At 44.4% G+C, this 18,670-nt stretch overlaps 1 protein-coding gene across 1 annotated transcript in view; it reads right to left on the reverse strand.

Annotated features, from left to right (window-relative positions):
* The window catches only part of CACNA1I (calcium voltage-gated channel subunit alpha1 I), a 148,093-nt gene that overhangs the window by 68,292 nt on the left and 61,131 nt on the right, over positions 1 to 18,670 (reverse strand). The window contains exons 2-3 of the mRNA XM_035551630.1: positions 14,128 to 14,239; positions 13,224 to 13,357 (exon numbers count right to left, since the gene is read on the reverse strand). Of these exons, the coding sequence (XP_035407523.1) occupies positions 13,224 to 13,357; positions 14,128 to 14,239 (246 nt within the window). The remainder of the gene's footprint in view (positions 1 to 13,223; positions 13,358 to 14,127; positions 14,240 to 18,670) is intronic.

The raw sequence follows: 18,670 nt of genomic DNA on the forward strand, positions 1-18,670 counted from the left end.
AGCCCAGCTGTTTTTGCTCTTACCCATCTCCAGCCAGCTCCCCACTCCCTGGAAACCCAGTTCATGCAAGCCCTCTAGGGCTGGGCTGTACCTGATGTCCTACTGTCACCTGTTGGATGTGCGATGGGTTAACAAAGTCAAAAGAGGACGTCACAAAAAGAGATCAGCCAGAAACTGGCAGCAAATTTATGGCAGGACAGTGGCATTTTCCCTGGCATACGTGGCATATCTGTGTCTCAAGGTCTCGTGATAGTACATTTCAAGCTCACAGCGCTTATCTGGACTCTCCGGCAGGTACCAAACTTTGGTGCTTCGATCCCTATTGTGCTAGCAACACAGGGAACCACGCGTTTGCTGGGTGTTCCTTAACCAAGAGCAAAACAACGTTAAAGGTGGTACAAAATAACTGTCTCCTTATTAAATCCCACAAGCTTTCCAGGCTCCTCATCCTGGTTTCATGGCATATCAGCGCGGTGAACAAGGGCAGTCCCCTCCATCCAACTGCCTTTCTCCACTTTTTCCTGGGTTCTTTAGACATGCTTTCTTTGTAAAAACTTGGTTTCTTTAAGATCTGGAGGTTGTTGGACAAAGTCTTGGATGTAGAAAAGCCTGGGTAGGTTGTGAGCTGTCCTTTCCCCTTACCATGACGGGGCAGAAGGGAACGCATCTCTCCCAAGGGAAATGGCAGCTCATTTCTGGCACTGCTAAAGTATTTTGTGGCCTCTGGCGTGGGTGGACGAGCACAGGGGCAGGTTACAAAGCTGGAACTATGCGAAATCAGAGAGAAGCTCCTGATCTGTGATGGAATTTGAGCAGTGAGCTGTCAAGATAATTGAATTTATACAGTAATTCTTCTTCCCTCAGTAGAGATTTTCTTCTTCAAAACTTTCCGCGAGAAACTCTTCTGGAAGGAAAGGGGATTGATGCACACACTGTCCCTGCACCGCACGCATGGTGGGAGCATTGCTGGGGTGGGGAACGGGACAGGGGCACCAGCTGCACGCGTGGGGTTCGCCCTGCAGAACAGGAGGGATGCCTGGCAGGCAGCACCTCTCCACTTGAGCTCTGCTTCCCCTCACTCTCAAAGCACCCCACACCCTCCCTACCCCATCTCTCTGACTCGTGCCTGCCTACAACATTTCCACCTCTCTTTTTCATCTTTCTGTCCCTCCTTAATTTCCATTCTCCATTCGCCTGTCCCTCATGTTTTTCCACTTTGCCTCACGTCTTTCAATTCCCTTCCCAATCTTTTCTTTCCTCATCCATCTCCCTCTTTGTTCCTTTCCCTACCAATCTTCTACCTGCTTCCTCCTCCCACTTAGGTTCTGTCTTGCTGATGAACATTGGCCTATGCCCAGGCAACTCTGCTTAGCTGAACACACAAGAGACCTCGAGTTTAACAGAGCTGAGGCCAAACTAGCACAAGGGAACAAGCAAGCAATTTGTTAGCGCATTGACCCTGTCCAGAAAGCGCCTGGCCTGGCGTACCTCCATCCCATGCCAAGCCACTGGAGCAGAGAGCAAGCACACGGGGACAAGGGGGCATGCACAGTGCCAGCACCGCACGCCCATGCTACCCACAAGATCTCAACCTCAGCAGAAGGGCTTCATCACCCACAGCCTGGCACTTCTTCTGCTCCTCTGCACCCGCAAGCAGGTTTAGGCCTGCCTTGGCACTCTTCACTTCTCGGGCAGCAGCGAAGCTCAGGAGAGAAGAGCAATGCTCGCTGCCCAGCAGCAGCAGCAATGCCCAGCCAGTGTGGCTCTGGGCCAGGTGCAGGAGGGCAGGCTGGCCAGCAGGACCCAAGGAATAAACACCCCATAAGGCAGACTTAGCAAGAATATGAGAGCCATGTGAGGATCCCAGAAAAATCAGACTTTATCTTGGTGTACGCATAACCCAAGATAATGTACACATGCAGTGTCTGGATAGCAGCTTCCCCGCAATTACACTCAATGAAATCCATGATTAAAACAGTTCAAACATTGCCATTTACCTCTTTATATTTACATCTCCTTATACCTTTATTAAATACTTATTAGCTTTCCTAATCTTTGCTCTTGAACTTCTATTTGCTGAAAATTAGCACCCAAAAATTAATATTTAAAATGAATTCTGGAAGTATTCATGAAAATACCGAGGCAGAATTTTTCTTATGACACAAAGCCAATATGTTTTTGTTAAATTCAAAAGCTGTCTAATTCCCTTACTCTGATAGGGGTTTTCAATTGAAATCTAATTAACTGCAGTCTAATCAATTCATATTTCTTTGTCAAATAAATTTTGGTTTGGCACTGAAGCAAGAAACTTCATGACTGTGACTTCCAAGCTGCAGCACCAGGCTTGCTGTCAGTCTCTGCGCAAAGCGAAGCTTTTGCTGCCAGGGGACTTTGGCCATTCAGTCCTTGCATCTGTGAGCACCCGGGGTGACCATGGCAGAAGACAGCTTGTTTGTTCTCTGCTTTGAATTCCTTCAACTAAGTATGCCACCTTTTTCCTGATTTTTTACTTCAAATATTGATACGAAAAGCTGGAGCTGATGTTGCTCTGTTTACCCAGGTGCTCCCCTGACACATGAGCCCATGGAGGTGCGGAATCCTAGAGCTCAAAGCTCCTGCCTGCAGTTTGTAGGGTGGCAGTGGGGGGCAGATTTACCCCTAAATCTTCTCACTGCTGTGGTAGGCACCAGGATGAGAGTTCTAGAAGGTTTAGATGCCTCTGCTCTGGCTGCAGAGACTGTGGCTTGCAGTGAAAAGGTGAAGCAAAGCTGGTCCTCTCGCAGGACAGGGCACCCTGACGGTCTTCGTAGCTCCTCTCCAGACTCATATTAATGAGCTCTTCTGATTAAAGGAGATTAAAAAGCACGTGCAGTGCTAGATCTACCCTGTTCTGGCCCTCTGTGGCTAGAGATACGGTAGTGGCCAGGGGACGTGGGGAAGGGGGCTGGCCCCACAGGTGCTCTGTTGGCTGAATTTGTGGTGTGCACAAAAGAGAGGGCAGGCAGCAAAATCCACTTACTGGTGCCCAGGGCTACCTTGTTAGCAGGGCCCCTCAACCTATTGGTGTGTGTTGTTCCTCCATTTCCTCCACTTGCTCACAGCTGCAAGAAGACACAGGTTGGGAATGGGCAGAGTCTTCAGGCAGCACCATCCACGTGGGCCTGCTACGGGTACACATGAGCTCCTCTTCAAAAACGTAACCTTCACATCTACCCTGGCTCCCTGTTAACTGGTTATTTGGACCTGATCATCTGCTCTATGGCCTTGGGTTGCTCTGTGATGCAGCAGGTATGGGGCTGCCGGGCGGTGCCCAGCACTGAACCCACTGTTGACTGGCTGCAAACGCCAGCAAGCACTCTGCACAAATACTCTGAGAGCGTGCAAATGCTGGTGTGGCAAGCATTTTGCACAGTTCGGTGCTCCCAAGGCCAGGAAAATGCACCCTAAATAAATGAGCCGAAGTCCTTTCGGCACCTGCTGCAGAAATGATGGGATAACATCATATGGGATGTGGCCAGACATTACACAGCGGGCCCCTAAATTGCTCTGCAAACCACAGTGTACTCAGCTAAGTAGACTTGCTTATCTCTTTTAAAGTTATAGCTCATCATGCTGCATAAAGGCAACTGTCTGCTGAGATAAAAGCTGGAAGTTAGAAGCAAATGGGAAAAAATGCCTTGCTAGTAAAACAAGGACTGAAAAAATTACATCTCCCATCTCCCTCCACCCTTTAAAAAAATAAAAAATAAATAAAAAATAAAAATAAAGAGACTGTAACTGTTAGCAAAAAGATATTTTTTCACGGAGTAATAAATTACTAATTACACAGCTACAGAGCTACAATGCTTAGTATTCCTAAAAAAAATATAAAACACAAATGTCCCCCCAGTATAAAACTTCTTTCTTTTTTTTTTATTACTTTCTAAAGTTCCTCTACAAGCAAAATCTTGCTGAAGGTTTCCAAAGCCTGTGAGACTGCTCCCTGGCTGCCTGGGATGTGATTATTTCACACCCCTGAACACTCAGACTTCTCTCCAAACTGAGCACTAAGAGAAAACGTCAGAGTTTCTTAACAGTTTCAGAGACGTGATATGAAAAGACATAAGCAGATTTTCACACTGTGATAAGAAAGCCAGAGGGACTGGGCAAGCTCAGATGACTGAAGACAAGTGACGAGGCCTCACTTTTGAAAACCAGGAGACTGAGCACAGGCTTCTGGATCTGCATTTCTTTGCTTAGCCAAAAAAAAAAAAAAAATTTGCATCTTGATCCTGCAAGGCTGCTGGTGGTGCCCCCTTTAATTCTTTTTAGTGAAGCTAAGGATTTGTGCAGTAGGGAATTAGTTTTTAGGGAGACAGAGAGTTAGAGGCAATAATTGAGAGCTACACATAACACACGCAGGGTATCGCTGCCTCCTTGTTTTGATTCTTCTCTGGTGTGATTCATTTCGTTGTGATGACTCTCTTCATTTCAATATGTTGCACATCTATGGATAGCTTTACTAGGGGAAAGCAAATGAAATAATTAGTATCATTAAGGAGGAAAAAGTGAGTGTGCGTTGGGGGGGAGGGCAGCAATTCTGATATTTCTGCCTTTGGTTAAGATGATATTTAGCCTGCTGCTTGCTGGTTTCCATCTTTCTCTGATCACTGCTTGAAACACCTAATTGCTGTATTTATTACAGTTTTCTCTAACTTGCCATAATTTTATAGAAACTTCCATTTGGCATCGAAGACTAGCTAACCAAGATTTTCTGAGTATTCTGCTGTTTACATTGCTGCTAATAAGTATTTAATGGTCTGAGATTTTAAAGTCAGAGCTATGCAGATTCCGGCCAGGTCCCTGAAGGACCACAGTTAATTAAAAACAAAGAGAAAACGGAAGATTGGCAGCACACTCCCCTGTCTCGTGAGATTAAGGTCTATCAGCATCTCAGGCCAAGCAGCATCTTCCCAGCATGGACAATTTTGTTGCCTGAGGATGGGGAGGCATTTGAGGCGGGGGGCTGATACCTCTCAGCCTTTGGCCCCCTTTGCCCAGGCTGAAGTGCCTTGGGATGAACTTGAGGTCCTAGAAGTTTGAGCTGGTGGATTCCTTGTAAGGAAAGACTTGCTGCTCAGACATACTTGCGCTGACACTGGACAGCACAGGTAAGAAACGGGGTGAAAATTGATCAGGAGGACGAATTCGGGAAGCAGCATCACTACAGGTTTATGGAAGAAAGGAAGTAATATCTAAGGATTTAGGGGAAGCAGAAATCAAGGACTGTAGATAAGCACCATTGAGATAAGGTCATAATAATAACAATAATAGTAATAATCTCAGTTAATAGAGAGCAATGTGTTCCAGACTCCCAGCGTGGAAGCTGCATAAAACATTTCTGGAAAAAAACAGCTTGCTAAGAGGCACAGGGAGCAAGGAGAAATGTTCTGCTCAGTCTAAGGGGTTACCAGACATGGCCAAGAATGGATCTCCAGCAGTACAGAGGTGTCAGAAAACCTCCTCCAAAGGCTGGATAATTATCCAGAATGGAAAGGATGCTTTGGAAGGGAAATGAAGATATCAGGAGAGCTTTGCTGCTGTACTGTGACCGAAACAACAGATAAAAAGGCAAACCTAGGAAGGTTTCCAAACTTCCAGGGCAATACATCACCTATGATGTGTTTTGAAATTAACTGTTTCTTATGCTGTGTACAGGTTATAGACAATTTCTAAAGCAGATGGACAAGAAACATTCATCTGAGCTCCTCGAGTTTGAGCAACCTGACCCAAAATAAAAGGAGAAGATGGAGGAATCTGGCAATGAACTGCTGGTTGGGCCAGCCAGGTAGGATGGGAGACTTGCAAAGCATCGACCTACCCCTGGAGAAGCAAAAACATTAACTAGCATTTCATTAGAAATGAATTAGTTTATAGAGAAATGAGAGAGAGACCAGTCAGTAGACTGTTAAATGAAGAACCAAAGGGGAAAGCGTTAAAATTAGGAAAAATGTAAATCCTTACAGGGCTTGCATGTCAGGAACAAAACTAATCAAGGCACTAAAAGATGTAGAGAAGAGAAAAATTGTATCGTCTGTACACCAGTGCCAGGGGCCCGAGTAATAAAGAGAATAGGAATTGTTCATTTTATGAGCATAAACAGACTAAATGGCAATAGGAAAGCCTGGTGGGAAGATTCGCATGAGAGGAATATTAAAGTCAATGATTTTAACCTAGCAAGGGAGACTCAAGTGGACAGAAAGGGAGGGGGTGTAGTGCTCTTTGACAAATTTCGACTACAGACTCCGTGACAATTTGGAAATTAAGAGTTAAGTTATGGATTAATTTTCTGCTATTTAAAGCAGAGAATTCCTCCTGGCTAGAGGAATGGGCTGACAGGAGCTTCATGGAGTCCAAGACAAACGCAAGGTCTTGCACTTGGGCTGGGCTGACCCACTGCCTTAGTACTGGGTAGTGGCTCTGCTGGAAAGGACCTGGGGGACAGCAGGTGACATGTGGCCTGTGGTGTACCCTTGCAGAAAGGAAAGCAGATGCCATACCAGGCTGCACCGACAGAAGTGCAGCCAGTAGATGCAGGAAGGGATCACCTCCTTTGCTCTGTGGTACCTCTGCAATGGTGCATGGCAGGAGAGCAAGACAACAGATATAAATCCAACAGGGAAGGGAGGCTCAGACTGAATATACAGATAAATAAGCAGCAGGGCAGAGGCCCAGAAAGGTAGTTCAGTCTTCATCTCTGGGGCGTTCCAAGACCAGACTGGACAACTCCAAGCAACCTAATCTGAGTTTGTTATTTACCCCTGAGCAAGATATTGGACTGGACTCCTCATAAGGTCCTTTTCCAACCTTTATTATATTCTTAGCCTATGAATATAACTAGGTATATACAGATCACACTTGAAAACAGCTCTCTTGGTATTGCTCTGTAACTCATCGGAAAAAGGAAAAAAACAAACAAACAGAAAAAAACAACAGCCTCCACTTATCCATTCTGCAAGAGTTGGATTTGGACAATGTGCTGGGGACAACTAAATATTCTTACAATTTCCCAGCATTTACAATGAAGTGCAGCATAAATTAAAAACTGATTTTTAGAACCAAAGATGCAGAGATGGTCTATTAAGATATTTTGGTTTGTTGTTGTTGTTTTGTGTGTGTGTGTGTGAGCGATCAATGAACTTAAAGCTAGGACTATTTAATTACATGTGTCATGTACATGTCAAGTAGGGTCATCAACACTACTAGATATACTTGGTGGATTAGAGGGCCCATATTCATGAAGTTGAAAACACATGGAAACAGCCATCAGTCAAAACAGGGTAAAGAATTTAATTCATGAACTATGGACAACAAACAAGTATTACTTAAGAACATTTATCAGGTATCCAAGAAGCTACAAGAGAGACAAGAAAGCTGAACTGGTTAAAAAGATAGTACAAAATGAACAAAAGCAGCAATATAATGAAAGCAAGAGAGGGAAAGCTGATACCAATGAATATAAATTAAGAGATAAAAAATCCAGAAAATTTGTAAGAGAACTGGACAAACATAAAATGGTACAAGTTAATCACTGGAAGAAGAAAACAGAATTGTCATGAACAGTGTAAAAAGGCAGAAACATCAATTAAAAAGAAAAGTCCTATGGGGAAGGTCAGATGATATTTTTTTTTTTTTAACAAATATGATAATGAGCTGCTTTCAATTACGGCTGTGACCAAGTATTTTACCTGTACCTATCAAAACGGGGATACTCTAAGATAAGCAGGGTTGGACAACTTACATCCAAGAGTTTTAAAAGAGTTGGCCAAAAACGTCCTGGACCAGTGCTGTTGATTTTTGGTTAGTCTCAGAAAACTGGGAAAGCATCCAAAGGTCAGAGAAATTCTGATGCTGTGCCAGTCCTTTAGCTACACAGTGATCTCAGTAGGCTGACTGGACTGATGCTGATCACAGTACAGTAATGAAATCGTCAATACGTGGCTTTGATAGATTACGGATTAAAGGTGGATAATGAAATTAGCCATAATCAACACAGGTTTAAGGAAAAATAGACATCATCAAACTAATGTGCTATAATTTCTTATGAGATTACAAGTCTGGTTCACACAAGTAATTATGTTGATATGACTGGAATGATATGAAATCATCACGACATACATTAGCCGGAGAAAAACTGGCTAAGTAATAAGCCTCACATGCAACAGTAAATGGGGATTATTTGTGAGCAGATGTACTTCTGTAATGTACAATTCTTGCCACTCTGTTCTTTGTTTATTTATTACAACCTGGCAGAAAATTCAAAAAACAAACAAAAAAAACACTAATGGATTTTGCAGTTGAAGCATATTTTTGAGAGAACAGAAAAGAAACAAAGAGGATAAGCCAGCAATACAGAACAGTATGAACTGCTTTGGAAATGCAAATAATATATATGCCAGCATGAACAAATGTAACACCACATATCTGGGAACAAAGTTTGCTGTCCCTACTAATAGGAAGGAATTTTCATTCTTCAGAAGACATGATTGTGAGGTGGAAAAAAATAAATAATAAATAAATAAAATCTACAAATAAATAACAACTTGGAGCCACTGGAGAAAGTAGCTGAATAAATTAATAGGGAGGTGTTGTGACTAGGTGGGTTACTGAGATCCTTAGCTGTAGGAGTAGGAAAATTTGGGTCTGAAAAATGAGACCATATTACCAATGCATAAGGCACTGAAGTGACGACTTGCTCTGAGTGTCTTGCTCTGCTGTCCACCACAGCTTTTTTTTAAAAGCTGTTAAACAAACCTGCAATTGTGTCTTAAAATTACAAAGTACACAAGTCACACCATTCTCATCAAAGGCAAGGTTAGGATGGGATTTGACCAGTTTATGAGATCTACGTTGCGGTGTGATGAAGGAGAGAGGCAAAGAAGGGATATTCTGTGAAAGATATACCAGCCTCTCCCCAGCTATTGAACTAGTTAAGGAAAGATTTTGGATATATTCTGTGCACAAACTTGTAATCATAAGCATCCCCCTGGTCATGCAATAAAGCCCTATCCCCTTAAACTAACTACCATCCATACAAGTATATTCCATAGTAGAACAATTGGGGGGATGCTGCAGAACAGGGCAGACAGGCATAATTCCCACCACAGATCTCTAATTATGGCTCAAGAGAGGCATAACAAACACTCCCTGGTGGAATTAATGCCCCAAGGGCCAGGCAGGTTGCATGAATTCACTCCTCGCACAAGGACACTCACAACAGAGTCATGTAAAGGAACACCTCTCTCCGAGAGGGACATCTCCAACCACATTTGAACACAACTCTTATTCACAGAGTAGAGCAGGCAGTAGAAATTGCTCCCTCTTTGTTGCTAGAGAAATGCCTAACTTTAAAAGGTGATGAGCATTATCCCAGAAATAAGTGACTTCTAAATTCATGTAGAGAGTCTGGCCTAAGTTTTCAGCGTGACTGATTATCTCAGTTTTCAAAAAATAGCAGGATCTCAACTTTAGGAAGCTGCCCTTTGAGTTGCTGCAGATCAAGCTCTCCAAAAGCACCCATTGCTGTGGGAAAAAAATGACGACAGACAAGACATGAACACAAACGCATGGGAAGAGGGACTCCCACTGGGACAGCTGGTGACAAACAGCCTGCATGAAACGTCTGGGAACCTGCAACCTCCCATCACCAGCAAGCAGTTGGGAGCCGGAGTATTGGAAAGCCAAAATTGCAGCCCCTGTTGCTTGGGCACACAAGGGTATGGCCATTCAACCCAAATTCCCTCTCTCCGTTTTAGGAACTCTGAAGGTAACAATGAAGGAGAACATTGACTTAGGACTGTTGTTTTGTGGGGTTTTTTTTTTGTTTGCTTGTTTTTTTAATCCTTTCTGAAAAAAACGTGTTGAAGGTGGTTGGGGGAGGGAGTGTGCGAGAGGGGAGAAAGTTCTGGTGATGTCAGCTCCTATCACCATGGAAACTGAGCATTTTTAGTGACAATGGAGTCTTCCTCCTTGAGCTGCTGGGTTGCGTGGGGAGCAGGGGCAAGCAGGGCAGGGGCACACAAGGGAATTCAGCTAACTAAAACTATAGTTTCTGGCTTTCCAAGGAAGTGAGGAGAAAACTACAAACGAACGCCTGAATGCATGGCTTATGTAACCAAAGCACTGTCTGGGGCAATAGCGGCAAATAATCATTATGCTCTTTGATAAAACATGCTGTCATGCAGCTAGGCAGATGGAGGTATCTCAGCCGCCCAGGAGCACCCGACAGAACAGTCCCTCGCTTGCACTTGGCTTTTCCAGGCTGCAGTTCACTCTCTGAACCTTTGATGCCTTGCTTGGAGCACCACTTATGTATGTATTTGCAAAGGGAGAAAGGAAGAAAAAAAAGACTGGGAAATACAGTCCTTATTCTTGAATTTGAGAGATGCTCAAATGCCTTCTAGGCAGTGCATTACTTTTCAACATCATGGATGTTTTCTTAAGGGTCAAATTTATGACTTCCCTTGTAGTCCTTGAGAGCCCAGGACAAGGAAAAAGAGAAGGCCTTTAGATTAAACTGATTGGCTTATTTTCGGGATTTAACTCACTGGCATGGAGAAAATATGCAAGACCTGATGCAGGCTGTCTTCCCTTAGTCAGAAGGCTAAGGCAGCATTTGGACCGGGAGCAAGGTGAAGCCATGATCCAGGTGTGGGACCAGTCAGGATAAAGCCTGGGGCTTAAATCTGAGGTTAAATACAAAGCCTACAGTCTGTATGCAAGGGCATGTTTGAGCCTCTACTTGGATTTGGTTTAAACAGTGCAGACAATTTTAATGAATTTCAAAGAATAATGAATTAATAACCACAAGCTTTTATAACTCAAAATACATTATACAGTCATTAGTTCTATATAACTAAATGGGAAAATCTTTCTTTAGCAGAAGAAGTCTTTTGAGATCAGATATTCTAATGAGATTACTATCATTTCAGCCTGACACCTCATGAGGACAATTGTATAGAAATCAGGAAACAAATTTCTTTCGGTTTTGGACCTGAAATGAAAAGTCCTCCACACTGATTATTTTATATCTAAGGAGTTGATTCTAAGTCTCTTCGGCATTGAAAGGAGTTCAGATACGAGCTTCATTTCTAGCACCAATATCAGATGCGCGAATGACTCTCTATTCTCAGATTTCTCCAGAAATGATGGCAGATGAAAGGTATAAATGGGGTTTACTTGCTTCTGATCTAGGCAGCAGGGATTTCACAGAACCAAGGACAGGTTGAGGTGGGAAGGGACCTGGAGGCCCCCTGCTCCAAGCCCTGCTCCAGCAGGGCCACCCAGAGCAGCATGCCTAGAACCACATCCAGGCAGCTTTTGGAGATCTCCAAGCAGGGAGAGTCTACAGCCTCTCTGGGCAGCCTGTGCCAGTGCTCCATCACCTGCATATCAAAGAATGCTTCCTGATGTTTAGATGGAACCTCCTGTGGTGCAGTTTGTACAACATTCATTTTTGTCTGTTTCCTGCGTGAAACAAGCATTTGAGCTCACTCTCTTTCATTTAGCATTGCCCCATTGATTTCTTCATCTCTCCAGACAGCAATTCTCACACACATGCTTGCAGGGGTACTAGGCAGAGCAAGACCCCCATTCCCAAACCTTTTGCAACCCAACAATGTGCTGCCTATCCTGTTCCCACCTGGAGCAGAGCCGTCCTCCCATCCTGTGTACGTAGCACATCATCCCAAAGAGGAGCACCGTGGGCTCTGAGGTCCCCCTTTCAAACACACTTATTCTTCCCTTTCCTCCTCAATATCTCATTTTCCCTGCACCCGGTCACCAGCACCTTTTGCCACCAGAAGCTCAGGCTAGAACATTCAATGGTCTGTTTTTTCTCACTGGCATGTGTCAGATGCTTTAACTTTTCCTTTCCTGATGAACTCACAGTCCTCATAATGTGAGCCCATTTTAAATCACATTCTAATCACAGCAGACTCAGGCACAAGAAGGGTCTTCCCATCTCATGCACATTGCTTTAATTCACAAAAAGCCACAGCTTTCATCTGTCTGTCCTCCTTCCATGTACAAGCCAGCTGAGGATCAACCTTCAAACTTTTACAACTGAACTGAGTTTGAAAATCTCAGCTCCCCCCAGAAGCAAACAATTATACACCGCTCCAGAGGGAACAGCTTTCAAGTCTTTCTGTAGAACAACTGTGTCAAAAGCAAATGTAAAGACAGCGCTGTTCTGCACCTGAGGGAAAAGCTCTGCAAAGAGAGCTTGAACTCACTGCTGGCTCTGTCAGTAATACACACACTTCCAGGTGACAGTGAATGCTGGTAATACCTTGTTGGGAGGGAGAGGAAAGTAGGGGGTTTCTCTCTGAAAAGATTTCCATTCTTTTGCCGTAAGAACAGCAATATTACATAATTTTTTCTGACTTTTTATTTTTTATCATAGCACAAAGCAATCTGATTGAAAACAGTCAAATCCCAAAAAGCACATGACCACTGGTATCGAGAAGGACATTTTGCTGTGATGCAACAGGCACGTCCTGGTAGGCTTTCCACTTCATACGTGCAGAGGGGAAATCAGAGCTTCTCCATAGTAACTTTCTTATAAAAAACACTCAAATGTCAACTTATCCCAATAGTATCATGGGTTAGGCCAATGCAAAACAAAGACAAAAGGCCCAGAGTTAAAAAATAAATAAATAAATAAATAAAAATAATTTTAAAAAATCCTACCTTTGAAATGCTGTTGCTGGAAACAGAGAAGGCATCTTGGTTCTGTTAAAGGTTGTACCTCCTCCACTCAGACATTAACAAAAACATTTCTGGGCTTGCTCTTCAGCTGGTACAACTTAACACCATCTACTGAAGTTGTGAGACAGACAGCTGCATGTCAGCTGGAGAGCTAAGCTACCTTGACCACTGTTTATTCCATAGACTAACCCCAGCACATCAGATTCAATTTTGCAAATTTCCTGAAGTAGCACCAGAGTGGAAACTTTCCCATCAGTTATACCATGGCAAATCAAGAGTAGCATCACTGGCTTTGCAAGGATTTACTTTTACCTTCCATCAGGATATGAGGGCCTTAACCCTGCTCAATACGCTTAGGGAAAAGCATTCATAGTTGCCAACAACCTTCATATGCTCTTCAGATGGGGAGTGTTTTTCAGTTCCATAAAAGACTCCAACAAACACAGAACAAATAAGCACAGAAACTGCCAACCTACCCAGCCATAACAATGAAGAAGTCCAGGCGGTTCCAGGTATCCCCGAGGTAACACTTCTTGCCAAAGATCCCCAGGGCCACCATCTTTAAAACCATTTCCATTGCAAAGAAGATAAAGATGAAATCATCAAATACCTGCCAGAAAACCAAGAACAAGTTTGACAAGCATTCTCAGCTTTAAAATACAGAAAGTGAAATAAATGTCAATTTCAATGCTTCTGAAAATGAGTTAGGGGCAGGGCTGGACAAGCTTTTTCCACTCAGCACTGGCACCACAGCTACCTGCTTCTAAAGCAAGCAAGAAGGGGCTCTATTTTTTCTCCATGGATGAAATAATTGACGTAGACTCAGGGCCTCCTTACATGGACTTGAAAGAAGGTGTTGGCTCAGAACCAGCAGATCCAAGACCAGCTAGGGACACACAGACATTCCTGGCCACCTAGGAGGTACCAATGGCCCCTCTTAGCGTGCCTGTTCTTTGTTCTCCTCGTGGGCACCTTGAGTGCCATGTTACCTGTGGACTCGGTAGTACTCTTGCTCCTCAACAGAGTAGCAAATGCATTGGGGGTTGCTATTCCCTCCTGTCTGGGTGCCATAACCACAGTTATTTCTCCCTGAGCTATGTATCTTGTAACTGCCCGTGTCGGGAAAAACTGTCTTATGCACAGGATCAGGCTAGCAACTATTCCGTACTGCCTGGTCACATATAGACTTCATTAATTATCTTTCTCTAACCCCATTTACCTCCTCATCAAAGCAAGTTCTTGCCACTTTACTAATTTGCTGGCTGGGATGTTCTCACCAACCTTTTTGATAAGGTGTTGACTGCACACTGAAGGAAAACATGTGTGAAATGTTATGACTTGTACTGATGCACCATCGTGACAGGAAGGAAGTCTGCTTACCTGCAAGATTTTACACCTGTCAGACAGGCAGTCCATATCCTCACATGGCTGGTACATCCCCAGGGTAACACAGTTTAGCAAAATCACCATCATGCTGACACATTCAAACCAGGTGGAAAAGAGTCAAGGAAAACTTCCGCAAAAGTATCACAGCCGAGGTAAGTTTGATCTAGACTTGGGATGTCAAAATAGGAGGATGAAGGGAAATAACTGCTGGGAAGCTGATATATTACATTCTTATGTTTTTCTCCCTCAGTTCCTCACTTCTCCACTGTTTGGTTAAGCCAAAACTCTTCTGAAAAAGTGAACGTACAGGCAGCTCAGAGCCCTAAGGTACTTAGACAAGTCAAATTGTTGCCATAATTAAACACACACTGACTCCTCTCTTGTTGACTTACATATCTTACAAATACAGTGGTAAGAGACTTTCTATGGTGCCACAAAACTCAGAGGCAGCAGAGATCTCTGAGATCTGGTGAAAGGCTATATCGAATGCAATGAAACGGACAGCTGGGTCTCTGCATGAGCCCAGCGATTACAGCCCTTCTGGGAAGGGGGTGCAGCATAAGGCTAGAAGTCTCCCTCTTCACTTCTGAGAAGTGAGGAGTGAAGATAAAGAGTTGCCATATTGGAACAGGTCAATGGTCCATCTAATCTGTTATTCTGCTTCCAGCAGTGACCCATGCAGGATAAAACTTCACCATGTGCCTAATTAAGTTATTCAGTAACCATGGGGGGAAATTGCATTTCTGACCCCAGCTGGTGATCTGTTTCTGCCCTAAAGCATGAGGATTGATAGCCCTTATAATTGTTTTCTCAGCTATAGTGGTGTCCCTGCAGATGCTTTGCTTATTCATTTGAATCCTTTGTTGAGAATCTTTCTAAAATATCTGCTTCAATAATAGTTGGCAGCTGTAAGCTACATTGGCTAATTATACTTTACATTAAAAAGTGTTTCCTCCTATTATACTTAATTTGTTGCCTTTTAATTTCATCAAGTGCCACTTCACTTATATGTTACAACAGAGGGTAAAAATGGTGTAGTTGAGCAACCTTTTCTGAGCCCTTCACAGCCTCTATCTGCCTCGTTTTCACCATCCCACTCTTTCAAATCAAGGAGGCTTAGGACCCAATTCTCACTTATCCAAGGACTCATTTACAGTGTTTTAACTCTAAAATTGGGCACACATTTCTGTGATTTCTTTCCAGTATTGGCATTGCAAAGCAGCGATGTAGATCTAATGAGAATAGACCTCCAACCTCTGGCAGAAACATCACTTGTGTAATTTAACACGCCTCACAAGCATCCCTGCTCAGTTTCCATTTTCAAAGTTTTGTTTCAGTTTTTTTCTTAATTTAAACTAACAGAGCTGAGAAATTGTCTATTAAAAATACAACTCACTAAGTGCACCCGTTTTCACTCCTCACAGAACCAAATCCAAAACTGTGGCCTGTATCTCTGGTCACTTCTGAAAGACACTCAAAATCCATGGTTTGTTCTGAGCAACTTTTCCTTGCTTGTTCTCTGACAGTGATTCATGACTAACCCACATAATCTGATCTAGAATATTATTAATTCTTTCTCTTCTCCCCCACCTGGTTTTCAGTGAGCTACCTTCAGTTGCAAAATCAGACAAGAACAGGGAACCAGCTCAACTGTGCCAATCATGCTACGAGGTGATTTCAAGAACGTGTTATCACTCTCCCTCACAAAGTTAATCCCAAGCAGTCTATGAAACAAGTACATAGAGCCTACCCTCACAATGGGCTTCAGAAACAGAGGCCTTTTTGGTTTTGGAGAGAAACAAGCCAAAAGGGACTGAGTAAAATGTTTATCCCCTGAGGTCTATACAACACAATTTCATTTTCCCACCTTTCTGTCTCCTGTGTATTTGTATAATGACCCAATTCAAAGCCCAGGAAAGCACTTGGAGAGGTTTCCATTACCTCTCCCAGGCCTTTCAAGTATGACTACAGTTCTCTTCTGGACTTTCCAACAACTGTTTTGTGCCATCTCTCAGAATCACAGAGCCACAGAAGGGCTGATGCTGGAAGGGACTTCCTATGGTGATCTTGTCCAACCCCCCTACTTAAAGGAGGGTTGATTACAGCAGGTTGCTTAGAGTCATGTCCAGTTGCGTTTCAATATCTCTAGAGATGGAGACACTAGAACCTCTCTGGGCAGCCTGCCTCAGCCTTTGACTACTTATGCAGTGTTTGCTTACATGGGATTTCCCATGCTTCAGTCTATGCCCATCGCCTTTTGTCCTGTCACTGGGCACCACTGAGCACAATCCAGCTGTCATCTTTAATCCCCCAGGCATGTGTTATCCCCATCAGCACTCAGAGTAGTCCTGGCTGAAATAAATACATAGAAAACAAAGAGCAGAAATCGCTTTAAAAGCTAGAAGGTTGTTTTTTTTTTTAGGAAACGACCAGAAAACATGACATGAGAGACCTGACAGCAGGGAGTACTCTCCAATCACCACCAGCCTCAGGGAGTTCAGGGCTTGAAGTCAGGGGTTTATTTTGCAAATATCTGTGCTTTTGTGTGTGCTTCGGCAGTGGCATCATATGGGTGGCCAGGATGCTCCTGTGGTAACTTTTCTCCTCTCGCTCCCCCTGCAGCAGCCCCCAGGGCCACACAGACCCTGGCGAGGCACCTGCAGACAGCTGGTGAGACCCTGAAACTCAAGGCCCAGCCAGCCACAGCAAGCACACCCCAAAACCCAGCAATTTGGGCCAGGTGCAGGAGGCCCTGAATCTTCTTTCTCAAAAATGTGAGGCTGGCTGCACTCAGTTTCTCCTCCCCCGTCTTTCAGATAACAGCTCTCTGAAAGTTTGCCAGCCTCGTCCAGGCTTCCTGAGGACGCTGCTGAATCGCTGGCGGCTCCTGGGCGATTAAAGCGACATTAGGAAAAGCCTTCCTCCTGCCGCCACATGGTTTTCCTTTCAGAGCAGGCAGGGGCCCCCGAAAAGGCAGATCCCACCTGCAGCGGAGAGGAAGAAAGCACGAGGAGAAAAGCAGAGCATCTCCTGCCCCGAGTCAGGAGGGGTTGCTGCCAGCTTGGGTCGGCGGAGGGGGTAATTAGAGGTACCTGCGGCCTTCCATGTGTCACCGCTGTCAAACACCATCACGGCCTCCCGTCACCACGGCAACAGCCTGCAGCCAGGTTCATCAGCTTCCTTTCGGCGATGAGGCCTCCCCCTCCCCGCAGCCTTCCCCCGCCCCGCTTTTCCCTGTGCCTGAGCCTGTAATTAATTTCAGCTGCTGACAAAGCCCGTCTTCGCAATATGCATCATTCGGTCAGAAGTTTCATTCCTAATTAACTTCTTCCGAAGTTCAAGGCGTCTAATTACACAGCCTGAGTGCGGGCCCGTCCAGGTGGTGGCCAGAGGCAGACACCACGTATCCATTGACCCTCCACCATGTTCTCCAGCGGGGATGGGTAGAGACTCAAGAGGGACATCCATCACCAGCACACACCAGGGGAGAACCACCCTAAACCGTCTGAGACGGAGCCTTAGCTGAAAGCCACAAGTTGCAGGACAATTAAGGAGATCTACAGGTGTTTCTGGGACCTGGACACGTTGCCGTAGTGCTTGATAACATGACTATGCGTAATGCAAGATGATGCTAGAAACAGGTGATGAGATGCAGGCAAAGCCCTCAGGCTCGATTACTAAGTGACAAACAGCAGAAGCGAGGTATCTCTGCATCAGAGCTGTAATTAGCTTGTGCATGGGAAAACTGGGCGCTACTTAGTGTTCTTGGGATCAGCCTCAATCTCTGCTTCTTCTCGCTGACAAAAATACAAGAACAAAGCAAAACAAAGCAATACTCTGGGCTCCTCTCTCCTTTCCCTCCTTCATCTTCATCTGGAGATTAAGAGTACACCAAACCCAGCTGCTGGTGCTCCTAACAGCACAGAAAATACATAAGCTTTACATGTGTGACTTTCCCTCAGTCTGCCTTGCTGCTATCTCTGATTATACCCATTCCTAGAGTTGCTTTGACTATAATCTCTGATTATACCCATTCCTAGAGATGCCTTGAACATCTTGGGCCCATTGAACCTGCAGTAAAAATGCCTTGGCTACAAAGGGCTTACAACAGGAGGAAGAAATTAGCTCTACAGTGTGAATGGTTATGGTAACCCCTGCTCCTGCCCCAAAACAGAGAGCAGGGCCTGCTGCAGCAGTGAAATTCAATGACTGAAGTAGCAGCAGCAGGTATCACCAGCAAAAAAAACATAGATGGAAAGATGGAGCCCCACACGATGCTTCCCAGCCAAACACTGGACAACCATGCACACAACTTCTTGTGGCCTCCCACCTCTGAGCTGTCACCAAGTGCGCATATCCCATGGTCGCCCTGAGATGAGACATCACATTTCCATGATCACTCCTCCTTTCTCTGCCTCCCCTTTAGGATCCTTCCCACCTCCCTCTTTTCTAACCACACTTTCCACCAGGTAGACAGCTGCACCCTGTCATTCCCATTTGCGATGATTGCACTTTCTTTCTCTCCTTTTGAAACAAA

This window comes from Cygnus atratus, chromosome 1, assembly GCF_013377495.2.
Source record: "Cygnus atratus isolate AKBS03 ecotype Queensland, Australia chromosome 1, CAtr_DNAZoo_HiC_assembly, whole genome shotgun sequence".
NCBI classification, from domain to species: Eukaryota; Metazoa; Chordata; class Aves; order Anseriformes; family Anatidae; genus Cygnus; species Cygnus atratus.